Below are 17360 nucleotides of genomic sequence, written 5' to 3'. Positions count from 1 at the left end.
AAACGGGACAACCCAAGGAATCATGCCGCTCTGTGTCATTGGTTGTATTACTATAAGACAACTGTTAAAATACTTTTTAAATTGGAAATATTTGATAATATAACATAAATACACAAGTATTGTGGTGATACATTTGTTATGTTGAGTTCATGCATTATTTCCTGACAGCTCTCGAACATTGTTGAATATAAGCATTGGTACCTAATCCGGGGTCACATTGATCAGTTTAACTCTACATTCTTAACAGTGATTCGTTAATTTTGCCTAATTGAACATTCTTATGAATGTTTTGACAACGGAATCGTTTTTGGCGATGCCGTTTTTAATAAGAATCACATTTTCCTTGCTCATATCGCATGCACAACTTATGTGAGACATGAATCTTCGGTAGTGTCATCCTTAACCATTGAAATCGTTGTTTCAAGAAGTTGTTAAATGTACGCATGAAGTAGATGCAATTTTCGAAAACATCTTAATTTTCATTAGCTCATGAATATAAGAAAGAGAAGCGCAATTCATGCTTTGGAAATATTTCATCAATGAATGATGATACGAACTTTTTACGAGATGGATCATTCCGATTCAACGATATCCCGGATTACACTCTTCACATCAATTTGTCCATCTAATCCAATTGCAAATTATATGTAATGTTTAGCTTTTCGGTAGTTGTTAAACTTCCACTCGGCTGGTTAGCCGTAAACCACGATTCATAATTAAAAACAAGTTTCTGAATAAATTGTTTTTTTACACACAAAACATATTTCTTCCGGTGAGTTTAAAAAGCAGGCTTTATCCTAAGAGAAATTACACAAAAAAATAATTTATTACGATGATTTTTAACGTGAATCCATCTGAGATTTTAAGGTAAAACCTTGTTTAAATTACCCACGATTGACCTCAAATTTTTTTAAATTTCATATGAATCATATTTATCTATGTGATTGATAATATTAGGAATCATCAAACTTCTGTATGATGACATCAAAAATAGTTTCAATAGATAATTTTGAAGTTTTTTAATTTTAGAAAAACTACCTTTAAACCGACGCCAATTTTGGAAAATGTTTTAAATGAATGTCAATTTTGCTTTAACAAAATGTTGAACATATTTTAGTTAAATCATTATTATTTAAATAATTGCGGGAAATCGGTCGAAAATTATCACAAGTATAATCATTCTCGAAAATACGGGACAATTTTAGAATTTTTAATAAAACGACGGGACAGCCAATCGAGGTTGTAAAAACGGTACTGTCCCGTTAAATACGGGACGTCTGGTCAGCCTATGTTTAATCTTTCTTAACAAAAATGATCAGCTTGCCCCAGTTCCTTGTAGTTATTTTTACAAATATGGCGTACCTTGTGATGCCAAGGACATTTATGTGATTATCGTTTTAATATTCTATATTACTTTTATTGAAATTCTAACTAAGAAAACTAAAACTAATAATGATTTATAAGAAAATCATATTGATTGATAGGAGTCTGCAATCAACTTTCATTGCGAATCTATAAGAATAAACAATCTAAATGCTCCTCACAGCTCTTTAACGTCAATACTGTGCATTGATATGATGAAAATGTGTATTGTCTTAACGAAACTGCAATTTTCATTGCAAATTCGTAAAATATTTTGTCTAAGAAAATTATTCCGTTTTTGTCACGGTTCCATTTTTGTCAACTGAAAATCGCCGATCGTGTTGATAAAAACGGAACATACCTGTATTTGAAAAAAACAATCCTGGATTGGCATATTGTAAAATCCCTGTTGAAATTCCTGGTTAGACCAAGCACTGAAAATAATCTTATAACAAAATAGAGAGTAAATCTTCAAAATGGGAGCTGCCCAGCCCTGTTTACCGTAATATTTACTTAGCTTGATGAGCTTCTATGCACGCAAAAAAATTGTACAACATAAAAAAATTTAAATAAATGTTTGGAAAATTGAATTGACATAAAACACACATATTTCAATACGTACCAATGACAAGTTCACAACAAAATCTCTTAAAAAAATATTTTCCGACATATTTTACATGAATTTGCAGTACAAAACAATTGCATCATTCAATTGCTAAAATAAACTACTCCTAAGCTAGCTCCAAACTGCTAAGAAGCTGAAAGCATATTGCAAAAGCAAACTTTTACTTCTTTACGATCTTGCAAAACTTAAGTAAATTTATTTCATAGATTACGTTTTTAATGAAAATTACTTTTTAGTAACAGGTATTAATGTCGTTCTTCTACATATTGTTCATATAACAGTAAGGATAGAAAAGACATTTTTTACATTTTTTGACAGGTTTTGTACATTATCACCTAGTAGTTCCATCGTTCGATTATGTCAACTTAAAAACTAAGCATTCGTAACTGATAGTTCCATTTAAGACGAAGTTGAAAGTTTAAGTTTCATACTACAAACTGAAAATAGTGAATAGCATGTTTCGCTGAAATTTGATATAGATGTGTAATTGTTTCGAGCTTTGCAATTTTCTAAATTATGTTTATCAATGAAAAAACTTCCTATAACATCACAATGAACGATGATCTATAGAATAAGTTTGAAATTTAAAAGAAAAAATCATTTCATTATCAAATTGTGCAAATGTCCAAAGTAGCCCCTTTTTTGTCTTGAAGGACACACTTTTTTCGCTGTTCAAGCATTTTTGTTATTTCTTGATGGATTTGCCTCATATTTTGCACATTTGTGAAGTACATATACAACTTAAATATATGCAAGAATTATCAATATCTATCCATAATTCTAAGAGTTACAAATCCTCAAAGTTGGAGAATGTGGAAATAATGTCAAAAGAAGCCGGTATTTTTAAGAATGGGCGTAATCAGCTAAACTAGTAATTTTTACCTTAAATTTTTTCCCGTGTGGTAAAGACTGTTCATGTTCTAGAGATGCAAAGCCGCAAGAGTTTACATTATATTTATTTAATAGATCTCAACGCTCATGAGGAGGAAAGCGCTCACCAACTGATGAACAAAAACGTCTTGTTTCTAGAATTCAATATTGTCAAGAAACTCAGAAACTACTCGTCATACTTTTAGGCTTATTCTACGAGTGACGTGAGGTGATAACTGTCGGTCTTGTGGAAATTGGTGTGGAAATGGAGGTGGAAGTGAAATGACTTGCCGTATAAATCAAATTAAGACACACTCGTAGAATAAACCCATTTGTGAAACATTTTTTGTTTTTCAAAGTAATTCAAGACATTTTTATTTTTCTAAAAGCTATTAGGTAAAATCTAAAAATATATGTCAAAAATATTTGCGAAATCGCCAATTCTACTTCCTACCGAGTTCAATTCTTCATAATATTTTATATGGATGGATTGAAACCATATCGCTGGGCTCAGATAACCGTAGCGATAAACGCGTAGCTATTCAGCAAGACCAAGCTGAGACTCGTGAGTTCGAATCCCACCGGTCGAGGATCTTTTCGAGTTGGACATTTTTGCACTTCACAGGGCATAAAGTATCTCCGTACTTGCCACTTGTCAACCAACACCAGGCTTTGGAAAATTTAACGATCATTGACACACGAGCCATAATTTCATCCTACTTTTCCGCCTGCATTCATACAACACGCATGAAATTTATCGTTCGTTGAAGATAACGAGACATGAACTTGTTTTCGTTCACAGACACCACCACTGTTTAGCGCTGATCACTGTGTGTCAACACTTGTAACATTCGCTGACCCACTCTCATTCTAATCAAGAAACAGAGGCGATTTTTTTTTTATTTTCTGTGCTATGTTTGCAACCAAAGGAGTGTTCAATGGTCCAATAGATTATAATTAGGTTGATAAGGGCTGCAGACTGCAATACCAGAAAATATGAAAGCTATTACCGATTTTATACAAAACATAAATCACCCGAATGGCTCGATACTGTTGAAGTCTGTGAGCGTTCAATCTCGTGCCACGTACCAAACGAGAGAGTGAATGTTTACATTGCCACGAATTGTTGTGGTTCGCGAACTGTTACACTCTCCGAATATGGTTCGATCGGCTTATTCTGATCCAAATCCAAACACTGACCAACACGCAGCAATATAAACATTGTCCTCTCTCATTCTTGTTGAAATATTATCATTTCGCAACAACAGTTTAGCATAACTTGAACAAAATATGATCGCTCACCGCATGCGTAATGATTTTTAGCATACAGTACACAAAATTTCTCTGTCCTGGATCAATGGTTGTTCGGTAGTTTTAAAATAACGTAACCTTTCGCTAAGTATTTGCTTATTTAAAATGTATTTCGACATTAAAAAGTTGAATAAAATTCAATAAATAAAAAAAAATACTTCGTTCCGTATTAACTAGTAAACTGGTAAAAACTTTGTCCATATCACGCAACAGTAAAACATAAACGCACATTGTACTGAAGAATTTCATCTAGAGAAATATATTGAACAATCTGTCCAACTGACGCAACTGTCGGTAGACATCACTGAATACAGAACTAGATCGCTTTCCACTTTCAGTGCTCTTGGTTCCGCTGGAAGTGTGTTCCTCTTCCGGTTCGCCCGCTTCCTTGGCCGACTGCATTGCATACCAAATCGTGCTGATTAGCCTCTGGTAGAGGAACGACTGTCTGCACATCGGTTTGCTCAGGTTCAAGTGGTCCTCTTTGGTCAGATAGAAGTCCCCTTCGTCGAGACGCGCTGACTTCTCCGTAACGATGTGCAATGGCAACTTGAACGAGGTCAAAACGGTGGCACTACCCTCGCATACACTCACAATCTCCGGTTTCTTCGGCAGCTGGTTGATGGTTTTGAGGAACGTTTTGTGTAGATGCAGTAGATGGAGTGAGTTTTCTTCCAGCTCGCGAACTTCAACTGAGGGCCAAACCAGGGCGGATGTGTGCTGTTTGAGTTTGGCAATGGCACTGCCGCGGTGTGGCGTTCCAAGGAACATAACTGCACGTGAATTTTGTGCAATTCGGCGAATGGCTGGATCCTCGCTGGCGGCGGCTTGATTCATAATACTTTTGATGAGAAGTCCACCCATGGAATGGCCGACCCATACGACGGGACGATCCTGTCCGATGTTGGATCTGGCGAGTTTCTTGAGGAATTCCGAGGCACGTTTCTCCAGCTTTCCGTCGTACTTTTCGCAGGGGCAACCACTGGCCGACCACTGCGACAGGGAGGATTCATAGTTGAGACCGATCACGCGAATGTTGGGGAAGTCTTTCGGCAGCCATTCCATGGGCCAGCAGAAGGACCGCCCGATGGATTCGTCACCGAGCGGTTCCTGGAGCCACTTGTCGCCGGACACGCTGTAGCGGCCTTCCGGGTTGTTGCGTACACCGGGACTGGTGTACTTTTCGTCCGCTACCAGCGGCAGATCGGGGAACACGACGGACCACTCGGAGGACAGGGGTTCGTCTTCCTGGAGCGCTTGGATGAGCTCCTTGGTGGCGGTGTCGCTGATCGAGGGGTGTGATTTGGGCGGCGTCGGCTGGAGGGTGAGCAGTTCTGCGTCGTTGTAGGACGCGATACCCTCTGGAAGAAGAAGATGGAGAAGAGATGGGGTTGTGGTTTAGTAAAGGGATTCCAGTGTGGTGTTGGTTAGTTTTTTTTTTATAATTATAAAAAAAATGTCATATGTTTAACCCATCTACCAGCAGCATGATGTTTACATTTTTTAAATTGTGTTAATTGGTTTGTTCTTCGATATGTTTAAACATATTTACACAGCTTTCGAAATACTCTTCTATTTTTAGAATCTGTGTCGATTTTGATTATTGGTCACCTGATTATGAAACCCAAACTTTTGCACGATGACTTGAATGACAGTGTTATTGATTTTGAAAAGTTTTCTACTATTTTCGCCAAATTTTTGTAAGTGCTCTTCAAGCAGGGTGTCCATTCAAAATCAGTTTTTCAATTCCCGATTTTTTACCGGATGCCTAAAAATTTCAAACCTGATGGAATCATATTTTGCAAACATTTTTGATATTTGATTTGAGCACTTGTGAAAAAATAGTTCAAAAATACTAAAAACTAAAACAAAAACAGGACTGATAGCGTCCAGACAGCAAAATAATAGTGACATTAGTGATCAAAACGAATAAAAATAGTGTCCAATTAGTGACTAAAAAGGGTCCGGGTCATTTGGCATAAAGTACATTGAGCATAACGGTCATTGGGCATACCAGAACAGACATCCGGTGAAAGAAGGGATAGTACTGGTTATGCAAAATGGCCATTATACAACACGATCGTTATGCCAAATGTGCTTCATACCAAATGGTGTTATGTCAAATGACCTTATACCAAATGGTCTAATAAGTAACTTTAAAACCAGAAATATCCAGAAATAATTCTTCACAGTTATCCGACCAAGATCAGGCATGAGAACCTCCAGTATCCAAGTATAATTAGTAAGAAGCATTATGAAGAGGATGATAAAGCTAGCTAGGCATATAAGTAATCAATGAAAACTGGAATAAATGTTATAAAATTTCTGGCGAATTTCCTGCTTTTGATCAGTGGCGATTCCCTAACCTCAAATCTACCTGTTCTACGTTTAGAAATTCATGAATATTCACAAGAAATATGGATCTAGTAAATAGAGAATAGTTAAAATAATTGATTTCAATCATATTTAATTGTTGCATTTGATTGTAAATCTGCCAAAATATCAATTTTTAGTATCGTAGAACAGGTAAAAAGTGAGGTTACGAGTCGCCCCTGCTTTTGATAAACTGCCAGTCCAAAATTCATCGACGAATTATCAAATACTGTAGTCCTCCAAAACGGATTTGCTTGAGTAAGTTTTGGCCAAATTCATGGAGAGCTCCGAGGAAAAACTTTTAATAGTGATCGCATACGGATTTTGTTGTTGTTGAAATTCTTGGATAAATTTCAGAAGATTCTGGCAGAGTTCCTGGCAGATTCCAAAGAAAGGCATCTCTTGAGAAAGTTGTAACAGAATTCCTATAAAATTAAACCTGTATAGCTCCAGGGGGCATTGATTCGTAACAGACTCAATACAAAAAGAATCAAAGATTTGTGCATTAAAAATTGGAATACAATTTTTTGCGTATTAGGAAAATTTAAATTCCAACTGAATGTCTCAATAAATAATCATTATTATCAAATCATAGCGAAAATCCTGAATTTCATACTGAACTCCTGAGTAAAGATTAAGCGTAAGTGTTGGAAGAGTTTGAGAAAATCTTTTTATAATGTTTGGTTGGAACCTCTGAGTCTCTGGCTTACCTTTCGATAAACTTTTTAAAGTTTCTTACAGCAGGTAGATTGGAGATCCATTTTTATTCACAGCCAAAAATTACGGTAGTAGAAACCATACCTACCAAAAATCGTTTCTAATATTGAGCCCAGATTTTCAAAAATTTCTCAAGAAGCCCCTACAAAACATTAAGACCTTCCTGACAGAAATGTGTGAGGAAGGAAAGAATCCCTACCTTTTGACCGATTGATTTTCAAATCACACGAAATGAACATCTTATAAATAGCAAAAAATGGACAAACATTTGAAAAGGGCCCAAGAGGTCTTGAGCCTTTTTTTAGAAACGTTGCTGTTGAGCCCTTCTTAGCCCGCCCACGCAAACTAACACCACTATCAGAAAGATTGGCGTTAGCTCTTCCTGATAGTGGTATTGGTGAGCGTGATCGAGTTGAATTGGGCTCAACAGCGTCTTGCAAAGCCAATGTTTACCAATGTCGATGTGCCCTTTTGAAATGTTTGTCCAGAAATCTGCAACTCGTTGTTCTGCTGTTTGAGTTCAGAAGCTAACCCATCGTTTATCATCAAATTATAAAAATAGTGAATGTACTCTTTCTTTCCCACAAAGATTTTGATGACCATTTTAGTGAAAACAATACTTTAGTGTAAATACAATACTTGTTGTAAATAGTGACTTTCTAGCGACCAGGTCGAGAATAATAGCCAAGTTTTTCAAATGTGACTCAATATCAGCCCTGCAAAAACGTTATAGCAATCTAAATAGTTTTTGTGTTAAAATAGTGATGCTGCTGGAAAATAATTGTCTTAAAATAAATGGAAAGGGGATGGATTTACTTTGCATAGGAAAACTAAAAATGTAATTATAAGGAACTTAATAGAAATTTCATAGTTTAGTAAAACGAACAAACTTTTCAAAGGAACATAAGCATAAGGTACACCGACGAAACTTGATCCCGCCAAACAATGAAGAAATCAACTTTTCCCGATGTACCAGAACGAATCAGGAAGCCGCACTACGCCTCAGTAAGGTAAGCTTACCTCCTGCGTGGGCCCGATTGACTTGCTCGTCCTCGTGGAAGGAAGACTTTCTAGCGGACCAATTGAACAGTCGTCGTCTGATCGGCAATTTTGGGACTGAATCCAGCGCCGGCGTCGTCATCGTAGCTGTCGTTGCTGTCGCAGTCGACGGGGTCTTAGTTTCGTTCCTAGCTTTGGCACTCGTGGACACTAGACTAACAGAAGAATGTTTCTTACCTAGAAGACTGGCCGCCTGGGGTTTGAGATCCTTCTGTCGCCACGTCACGAAGACGCCTCCTGGAAGAGGGAATGATATGAGATAATTAGAATGATGATTCGAAGGGTATTGAGCGTTAAGTACCAACCTAACAGTCCATGAACAAATATGACGTCCACATCGGGCTTGTTTTTCCTTCTGCCTTTCGGATACAGTGGGTACACATTGGACTCGTAGCTAAAACTATTCGGATCGTCACGATCCAGATTCGAGAGAGTGAGATCGGTGGTCACCTGCATGCGCATGTCGACATCCTGCTGCCATTTGGACAAAATGTTGATCCAGCCGCTGGCGAAGAAGTCGTACGCCCGATCTCCGTGCACGGACAGATTGGCAATGATCCTGGCCAGTGTCAGCTTCATATCAATGTTGTCGGAGTACAGTTTTTCCACCTCGATCAGTTCCAGCAGGCCACCGGAGTCGATGATTTTGCGGCAGTTCTCCTCCACCGTCGTCAGATGGACCAAGGCATTGAGAGCTTGCTTGAGTTGTTCGTTTTCGAAACGAGACACGTACAGCCTATGGTCCACCACATCGTCTCCGACCGGTTCCTTGATCTGGTGGGATGTGAAGGTGTGTTCCAGCGCGTATTCGGCGCAACGGTCCGGGGCTAGCTTTTCGATGAGACCTTTGATGCTGGCCAGCACTTCGTGGGCGGATTTTTCCACTCCATACTGGCGCGGGGGAAGGAACCAACGGGAATCACAGTTTGAACGGGCTAGAGAGACGGCGGTTTGGGCGTCGCACAGTTGGGCCAGGTGCTGGAAATCCCAATCTGAAAGAAATGAATCGTTAAGTTAGCTGCGATGCATTCAACTAGTTGTGGTTTACGAATGGCTAGATTGGTACCTCGTGTGAAATCTTCTGCCAAATTGGAGGAAAGCGTGCAATGAATGAAAATAGTACAGGTTAGTGCCCTACTTCTACTACCACTAGCTTACGCAGGGCTGGTAGCAACTGGATATCTTAAAATAGGAACTTTAGAGGCCTCATGCATGAAAAAAAGACCGAACAGGAAAAAACGAGACCGTATGGAAATCAATAAAACAAAAGTAATTCAAAAAGATTTATCCTAAGATTCGTTCAGGAAGTCCTCCAAAATATCTTTGATAAATTTTCCAAGGATGGCTCAAATAAATATTAGAGACCTTCCATTAGATATAAAAACTTTTAAGAGATATGCGTTAAATTAATAATTAAGTCTGCTACCAGCCCTGCTCACGGGAAGCCCAGTGTATTGCGCTGTCTAATATTAGAACCTTGAACGGATGATCGTTATCGCGCGCGACACTAACCTTTCAGATGATCGATCAGTGCAAGTTGCTTGATGGCCTTCAATCGATCGATCTGGTCACCCTCCTGGGCGATTTTAAGCAATCTCCAAGCGACCGAATGTTTCAGAGCCTTCCACCACTTGCCAAAGGGCTGCACGACCACGTTGACCAGCCGGCCGTTTTCCCGTTCCTGTTCCTGTTGTTCCTGCAGGGATTGTCTGTAGATGTGGTGCTTGATGTAGATGTAGTCCGGGCGTTTCCGGTCAATGTCGAGCACGCGGGTGTCCACCAGATTGCTCAGTGCCGAGTACGTACGATAAGCTTCGTAGCTTACAAGGCCAATGCTAAAATTGGCAAACAACGTGTTTTGTTAGAAGAAGAAATTACGCATTATTTTCTGGGCGTGAAACGCATAGCGCCGCAATTTGCAGTGACTGAATTTCGTATTCATACGGGGCGCTGTTTTCGCATCAAGTTGGTAAAAAACTATCAAATCTAGCTTAATCTATGTTCTCATCTTACAATCCACTGGTAATCCAGTGTGGAGCTTGTGATTCCTTGAGTTTCCACATCATTTCCATTTCGAAATACCCTAGGTACTCCAAAACATTTAGACTTTAGTCCAAAACCATCACCGAATTCGAAATTTTCAATAGATGAAATCAAAATATAACTCATTTGTAATTTTTCCTGAAATCGATCGAACGATTGCGAAGTTACAGAATTTTTAAACTTCGATGTCAGCACCCTGTAAAGGTAAAGCAAAACGTCATATCTCTTAACTTTTTATGGAATTTCACAATAAAGGTTATAGATTTTTCCCTGTCCAAAAGTGGAAAAATCCATCATCTTCATCAAGTACCAGTCGACTGCAGTCGAATCCTATCCAATTTTATAATTTAAATTGCGTTATTCAAGCAAATTTCAGAAGTTTCAATGTACACTGCACGCCAAAAGTATGTTAATCTATCTGCGTTAATTATTAAGAGCTTCGTTCCCTCTTCAATAGCGATTCTGTAAGATGTATAGCGCACCCTGTGAATTCCTAGTGGGATCTTCTTCTTCTTTCTGGCGTTACGTCCCCACTGGGACAGAGCCTGCTTCTCAGCTTAGTGTTCTCATGAGCACTTCCACAGTTATTCACTGAGAGCTTACTATGCCAATGACCATTTTTGCATGTGTATATCGTGTGGCAGGTACGAAGATACTCTATGCCCTGGGAAGTCGAGAAAATTTCCAACCCGAAAAGATCCTCGACTTGTGGGATTCGAACCCACGACCCTCAGCTTGGTCATTCTGAATAGCTGCGCGTTTACCGCTACGGCTATCTGGGCCCCCAGTGGGATACTATGGATTTATATTTCTATTTGAGGTTGGTAGTCTCGGAAATCCTAATGGGTTTTTGAGGAATTGAGGAAAATTGAGGATTGTCAGCATACATCATACTAAACGATATCCTTAAAATTCCAGATGTTGATTCCTATCAGAATCCTAAGCGAGATCCTGAGATTTCTAACAATCTCCTGAAGATTCCTATCAGGCTCTTGGGGTTTTATAGCAGGATTCTGTAATTTCTGGTTGATCCTCTATGAGTTTTACTTTCATATTTCTATGAAAATTACAATAAAAGCTTAGTCAATATTCTGTTTAAAAAAGTACCATTGACTTTAGGGTTAAGTAAAATACTAAAAATTTATGTATACTGCAATTCAATCCAGCTGTTAATGTTTACTCTTTTGACTGCAGTAAATTGTTCGATCTGAGATGATCTACATTACAACAAAAATATTTGTGAAGAATCATCTTCAACTCAAAAAATGTTGAATATGGCGCTGGGGCTGAAAATAGAAAATAATAAATAATAAATAGCTGCCATATATTCGACTATCATGAAATCTCGCGTTACAACTCTAATAAGACAATAATCAAATTGTAAGCAAATCGAATTTAGATACCATTCGATAGCATCTCCCAATCTGTGTGATCCTTTGACTGCGACGCTTGCTCCTGCGGGGCGGGTGATGCGGTCAGGATCGAACGTGTTACGCGTGGAGTGCAGTGAAAAAATGTATAGTATTTTACGGAAACCCCAGTGCGGCGACGGAGAAAAACTGCTTCACATCCTGGTAAAATCGTTCTTTATTATTGTTTACTTTACTCACTTATTACCAATTCAAACTAAATACGTGCCAAGGTTGAAAATATAATTTTCGATTCGGGAAGTGTAAAAACATTGCATATATCCATTTGATATCTGGATGTTTTTATGCGGGGCTTACTGTAAATAAAAATGACCTCAGAATGTGTGTGTATTTACTGCCATTCTTGAAATGGGTCGTTGGAATTTCAGTAGAGCTATCACCTTTCATCTCCTGGGCTAAAATTGTCTGCAGATATAAAGATATCGAAGGGTATCATTAAATACATGCATACAATTTTCTTCCATAAAAGCACTGCCGGCCAGTGGGAGGTGGATTGTATCACACACACACACACACACACACACACACACACACACACACACACATTCGATAGCATCTCCCAACACCCACGAACTATGCAATCATTCACAGGGTTGGGAAAAAATCTGAAATTCACTCTACAGTAGTCAAACAAAGCCAATCACAGTCAGCGAAGCCAGTGAAACTCACGCCCATCGCTGCTGTAGTCAAAAACCCTTGAAAATTGCAAAACACCCGTTGCTAAGGGTAACCCAAAATTACTGTAGAAAAATGTTCTATTTCCCGCTGCATTTCCCGCATTTAGAGCCTTCAATGACACTACTGTTTTAGAGAAATTCATGTAACCAATATAGGCTACTTGATGAGATTCACCATTTTCAACTACTGTAGTGAGAGAGCCACGTGATTTTCGCGAAATTCAAGCCTACTACTATTACCATTCCCAGCACTGATCATTCATAGGCTCCCTGCTCAAAACCTACAACGTACAACAAAGAGAACCTACATTCGAAAAATCTCGCAAACAGTCATTGGCCTGTGAGGCAAATGAATCTCTCTTATTGATGCAATGTAAACAAAATGGGCAAATCTTTGGGCCAATGTACGCTAATAAAATTAAGTTGGCCAATAAAAAGGCCAACGCCTGAATGAAAAACAAAAATGAGCCAAGCATTTGAATAAAATAATATTTTTTTCAATGTTTTTTGTAGTTTTTTTCATTAATTCGATTAATTGTGTGGTTACAGTAAATTATTGCTAAACAAGCAAGAAATCATATACTATGAAATAGGAATGGAAAATGTGGTGATTAATATTCACATTGAATTTCCTCTGTTGTAGGGATCGGCGTTTCAAAATACAGTTAACTCTCCCTTACTCGATATTTCGTATCTCGATATCGAGTTAGAGAACCATAGTAAAAGTTGGTTTTCATGGCTAACTCGATGGTCCCTTGGAACGTAGTTGCTCTGCTTTTGTGTTCTTTAACTCGATACCTCCCTAACTCGATGGTCCCTTCAATATCGAGTTAGGGAGAGATGACTGTAGTTTTTTTTTTCTCTGTTCGGATGCGCCACTGCGACCAGTATTTAGATCTATTGTGGCATTACCCGTATCCTTAGTGTATAGTGCATGTCGCATTACTCCATTTCCATTGATAGGTAATGAAGCATCGATTTCTGTACAGTTTTTGTTTTGATTCCTCAGAAATTGATAAAAATCGACTATGATGAAAAGGTCCCGCTATTTACACCCTTCATAGAAATTTACATCTCAGCGAAGGCGCGCCCCTTAGCAAACATAATCGATTAAATTTCTGAGGAACCAAATCGGTACTACTGATATTTGACCATGCAACGGAACTCTAGTCACATCCTTGTTTCGCTTTTAGTTTAGTCCCAGAAAAATACTAGAAAAAGGGGCTTTATGCTAGCAGCAAAACCGAATCAAGCTAGAAAATTTGTTTAGTAATCAGAATTCACGTGAGTCCTTGAATTACCAGTACTTACAGTCCTTGTTGAGTTAATACTCATGATTGTTATCCTGGCTTCAAGTGTAGTCTCGGGACTGACCAACTCCGAGTCTTTAACCATCTGCTAGGTAAAATAGATTAATTTTCAGAAACAGGTGCCAGTAACAAGGACTTTGTACCGCGAATCCTTGAATTACCAGAACATATTATCCTAGCCCGACAAACAAGATGAGACTAGAGTTCAAATTGGTAGATCTTACCCCGTAACGCACCACAAAATAGTGATCTACACGCGTTACGGGCTATGACTGTAGTTACGCTAGGAATGTTTCCATTTACTTTAATCTATAAAATGATAAAAATCAATTGAATTTGAGTCTAAAATTGATTTAATTCTATATTCCAACACCTATCAAAACTCATATAGTAAATAAAACTAAACTCCAATGCTCTATATGATAGCCCACGTCCTTCAATGAGCTTTTCAGATAACATCTGTACTCTGTACAACTTATAAGCGGACACGAAACTTAAGTAAATTTATTACCAACTTGATGTGAAACCAGTGCCCCGTACGAACATGAGTTTCAGTCACTGTATCCGCGCCGAGAAAAGTCGTACGATACTCACAATGACGCCAGTCCACATCCACCAAACAGCTTGTTGTACAATTTCAAGTCGTGGTACATAGTTTGATGTTCAGAATTGCATGGCAGTCCTTCAAAAATATCCCCCGAAAAACACTTTTCGCTTTATTACAGAGTCCTAAGCTCTCGATTTGTTTTCAGTCCACTGGAATTTGTCCTTGAGAGGCACTTTTGGCTGCTGCTGAATTTAAAGTTCACTTCACTTCTTCTCACAATTTTTCTTGCACTGTTAGCTTCACTCTCAATCAAAACGATGTTTCAATGTCCACAAATTTAACTGAGCTGCAGCTGTAGGCTATCACTTCCGTTTTAGGGGGAGAGGATTTTCCTCCTCCTGATAAGAAAAAACACTTCCGATTCTTGGCGATCCTTGCTTATGAATGAGCTTTTGAAATGGATGGCAGCGCGAAAAATAACAGAGGAGGCTTGGTCGTCGTCGTCGTTTCGCTGCGTCGTACGATATTAGAATTTTGTAAACAAGACACGAAGATGACTAAACCGCACGTATGGTGGTCTCGCTCGCTCTCACGGAGCACTCGGCGCGGGCGAAAGAAACCGCTAGCCGTCGCTAAACATCAGCAGATCAAAACACGTCACCTTTCCACCGCGCCAGACACAACACTCCGCACCCATCCGCAAACCGTTGGCCGTTAGTGAGTAGTGTTGTTGACGACGGTGGACGACTGAGGGGTGAAGAGGAGAGCTGCCTACTATGACTTCCCGGGCAGAATATGGGGTGGTGGAAAGTTGAAGTTTATGAATGGAGAGTTGCGCGAAGAGTGAAACCAAATCTACCTATCGAACTGTCAAACCGTCTACCTATCGAGCAGACCAGCAAAACAGATAGGGGCTATTTTCGAAGACGAAGAAGAACAACCATTCAAAGAAGTCTCTTCGCGCAACTCTCCATTCATAGACTCTGAGTTGAATGAGAAGACAAGTGGGATGAGAGTGTGTTGTTTTGAAAATTACGAACTTTTACAACACCTACAACACTAGTTGACTGACTGGCGCTAAATATGTTTTGCTGCAGTCAGCAGAGGAATGCATTTCGCGGATGTAAAACTGGGATGCGTCACCGCTTCAATAAACAGATTAGTGAGAGGTGTTTGTTTGCCACTAGTACCTAACCGTTGTTGTTGCGCAGGATTTTACTATTTTCTGAAAGCCAGCAAAATATGTTTATCGATTTACACTTGGATAATGCGATTTAGTCTGCTCCTGTTTACTGTTATCTGGATGGTTTGAAAATATCAATGTTGATCTCAACGGTGCACACAACAGGTAATGGACGACACCCTCAGGTGTCAGGTATCAGAAGGCCGGCTCCAGAGGCACGTTGCCCTATCGTTGAATCTATTTCATCAACCCCATCCTACCTAGTGGCCTTTTGTCGATACAATGTTTTAAGTTGTGTAGACCGTTATTAGAACCAAACCCCTCCATACATGACAACGTCCCTGTTGAGATGAGAAAGGAAAAGGAAGAAGGAATATCACATAAGTGAATTTAATGAGAACATTTACAGGGAGAAAGTCGGAAATTTGAAATAACCGGGAAATAGTTGCGAGTACTAGTGAGTCACAGGGAATTCCCGTAACAATTAGGTTATAACGTCTCTTAAAAGACCCAGTTAATCAGTTAATCACAGTTGAAATTGTTCTTATCACTTTCATTTTTTTTTTGCTGCGTCATTGAAGTTTTTTTCAGGAGGAAAAAAATCTCGGAGTACGGATATTGAATTGGTTTCATGTTTCATGGTGGCGAATGTTTTTGGATGCGAGGATGGATTTGAAGAGAGCGACCGAAGTTTTCTGAAGTTTTCGTGGTGGCGAATGTTTTTGGATGCGAGGAAAGCGATTCAAGATTCTGATTACGTTCGATGATTGGATTTGAAGAGAGCGATCGAAGTTTTCTGAATCAAGTTCAGATTGTGGGTTTTGGGAAGTTTTCAAGCTTGAGGTGATTTCTCTCAAGAAAGAATTCATCAAGTTCTCTATTGAATTTGATAAGTATAATTTTATTTACTTTCTTATTTTATAAGTTTTAGTTGTTATTACTTCTCGATTGTTGATTATTTATTTATATTCCCCGTTGTTCTAAAGAGGATGATCATTCTAATCTTCCTCCTTCAGTTTCAAAACCATTTAGAGTCAAAATTTTCCCATCTACTTTTCTTGGTCCTTATCCTGTTTATTTTAGAAAAAAGGATAAGCCAATTAATGTTCTCTTGATTTCTGCAGAAGTTTATAAAAGATTTAAATCCGTTAAAGAAATCAAGAAAATTTCGTTAGATAAATTAAGGGTAATTTTTGATTCTCGTGGAGATGCCAATACTCTCCCGAAATCCACATTATTTGGTAGTTCATACCGTGTATATGCCCCTTGTGACTCATGTGAGATAAGTGGCGAATCTTTGAGTTGCGATGACATTAAAAATTTTGGTTTAGGTTTTTTCAAAAATAAATCCATTTCTCCCGTCAAAATTTTAGATTGCAATCGTTTATCTAAATTAACGTTCAATGGCAACAGTTCTAGTTATACTCATTCTAATTGTATAAAAATAATATTTGCCGGATCTGTTCTTCCGGATTTTGTTCCAATTAATAACGTATCATTTAGTGTAAGACTTTATTTTCCTAAACTTATGCATTGCACTCATTGTCTTTTATTTGGACACACTTCTTCCTATCGTTCAAATAAACCTAAATGTTCCAAATGTGGAGATTCTCATTCTTCATCTGTTTGCGATAAACAATCTGATGTTTGTATTTATTGTAATCAGAATCATTTTTCAATTAAGTTTATAAAACTAATCAACAAAAATTCAACCAACAAATTAAATTTAAAAATCGATGCTTTTATTCAGAGATTTTGAAAGCATCTGGTGATTTTAGTTCTTCCAATATTTTTGAAGCATCATCTGATTATGATGATGATGACTTGAATGAGGATTCTAATCAATTTATATA

At 38.4% G+C, this 17360-nt stretch overlaps 1 protein-coding gene across 3 annotated transcripts; it reads right to left on the bottom strand.

Moving 5' to 3' along the window:
• Nucleotides 1-4257: 4257 nt before the first annotated feature.
• LOC5564121 (protein SERAC1) lies at nucleotides 4258-14867 on the bottom strand. 3 transcript variants are annotated; one of them, XM_021855336.1, is made up of 6 exons: nucleotides 14372-14867; nucleotides 9830-10152; nucleotides 9384-9398; nucleotides 8623-9309; nucleotides 8279-8554; nucleotides 4258-5529 (listed from the first exon to the last, which is right to left on the bottom strand). In XM_021855336.1, the coding sequence occupies exons 1-6, from the start codon at nucleotides 14428-14430 to the stop codon at nucleotides 4418-4420; spliced, it is 2472 nt and encodes an 823-aa protein (XP_021711028.1). In that variant the 5' UTR covers nucleotides 14431-14867; the 3' UTR covers nucleotides 4258-4417. The 3 variants fall into 3 exon arrangements, with proteins under 3 accessions (XP_021711028.1, XP_021711030.1, XP_021711029.1); XM_021855338.1 differs by having other exon boundaries at nucleotides 8495-8554; nucleotides 14372-14862; XM_021855337.1 differs by lacking the exon at nucleotides 9384-9398 and having other exon boundaries at nucleotides 14372-14862.
• Between the last annotated feature and the right edge of the window lie 2493 nt (nucleotides 14868-17360).

This window comes from Aedes aegypti, chromosome 3 (assembly GCF_002204515.2).
Source record: "Aedes aegypti strain LVP_AGWG chromosome 3, AaegL5.0 Primary Assembly, whole genome shotgun sequence".
Lineage (NCBI taxonomy): Eukaryota > Metazoa > Arthropoda > Insecta > Diptera > Culicidae > Aedes > Aedes aegypti.
This window is presented reverse-complemented; position numbering and strand designations above follow the sequence as displayed.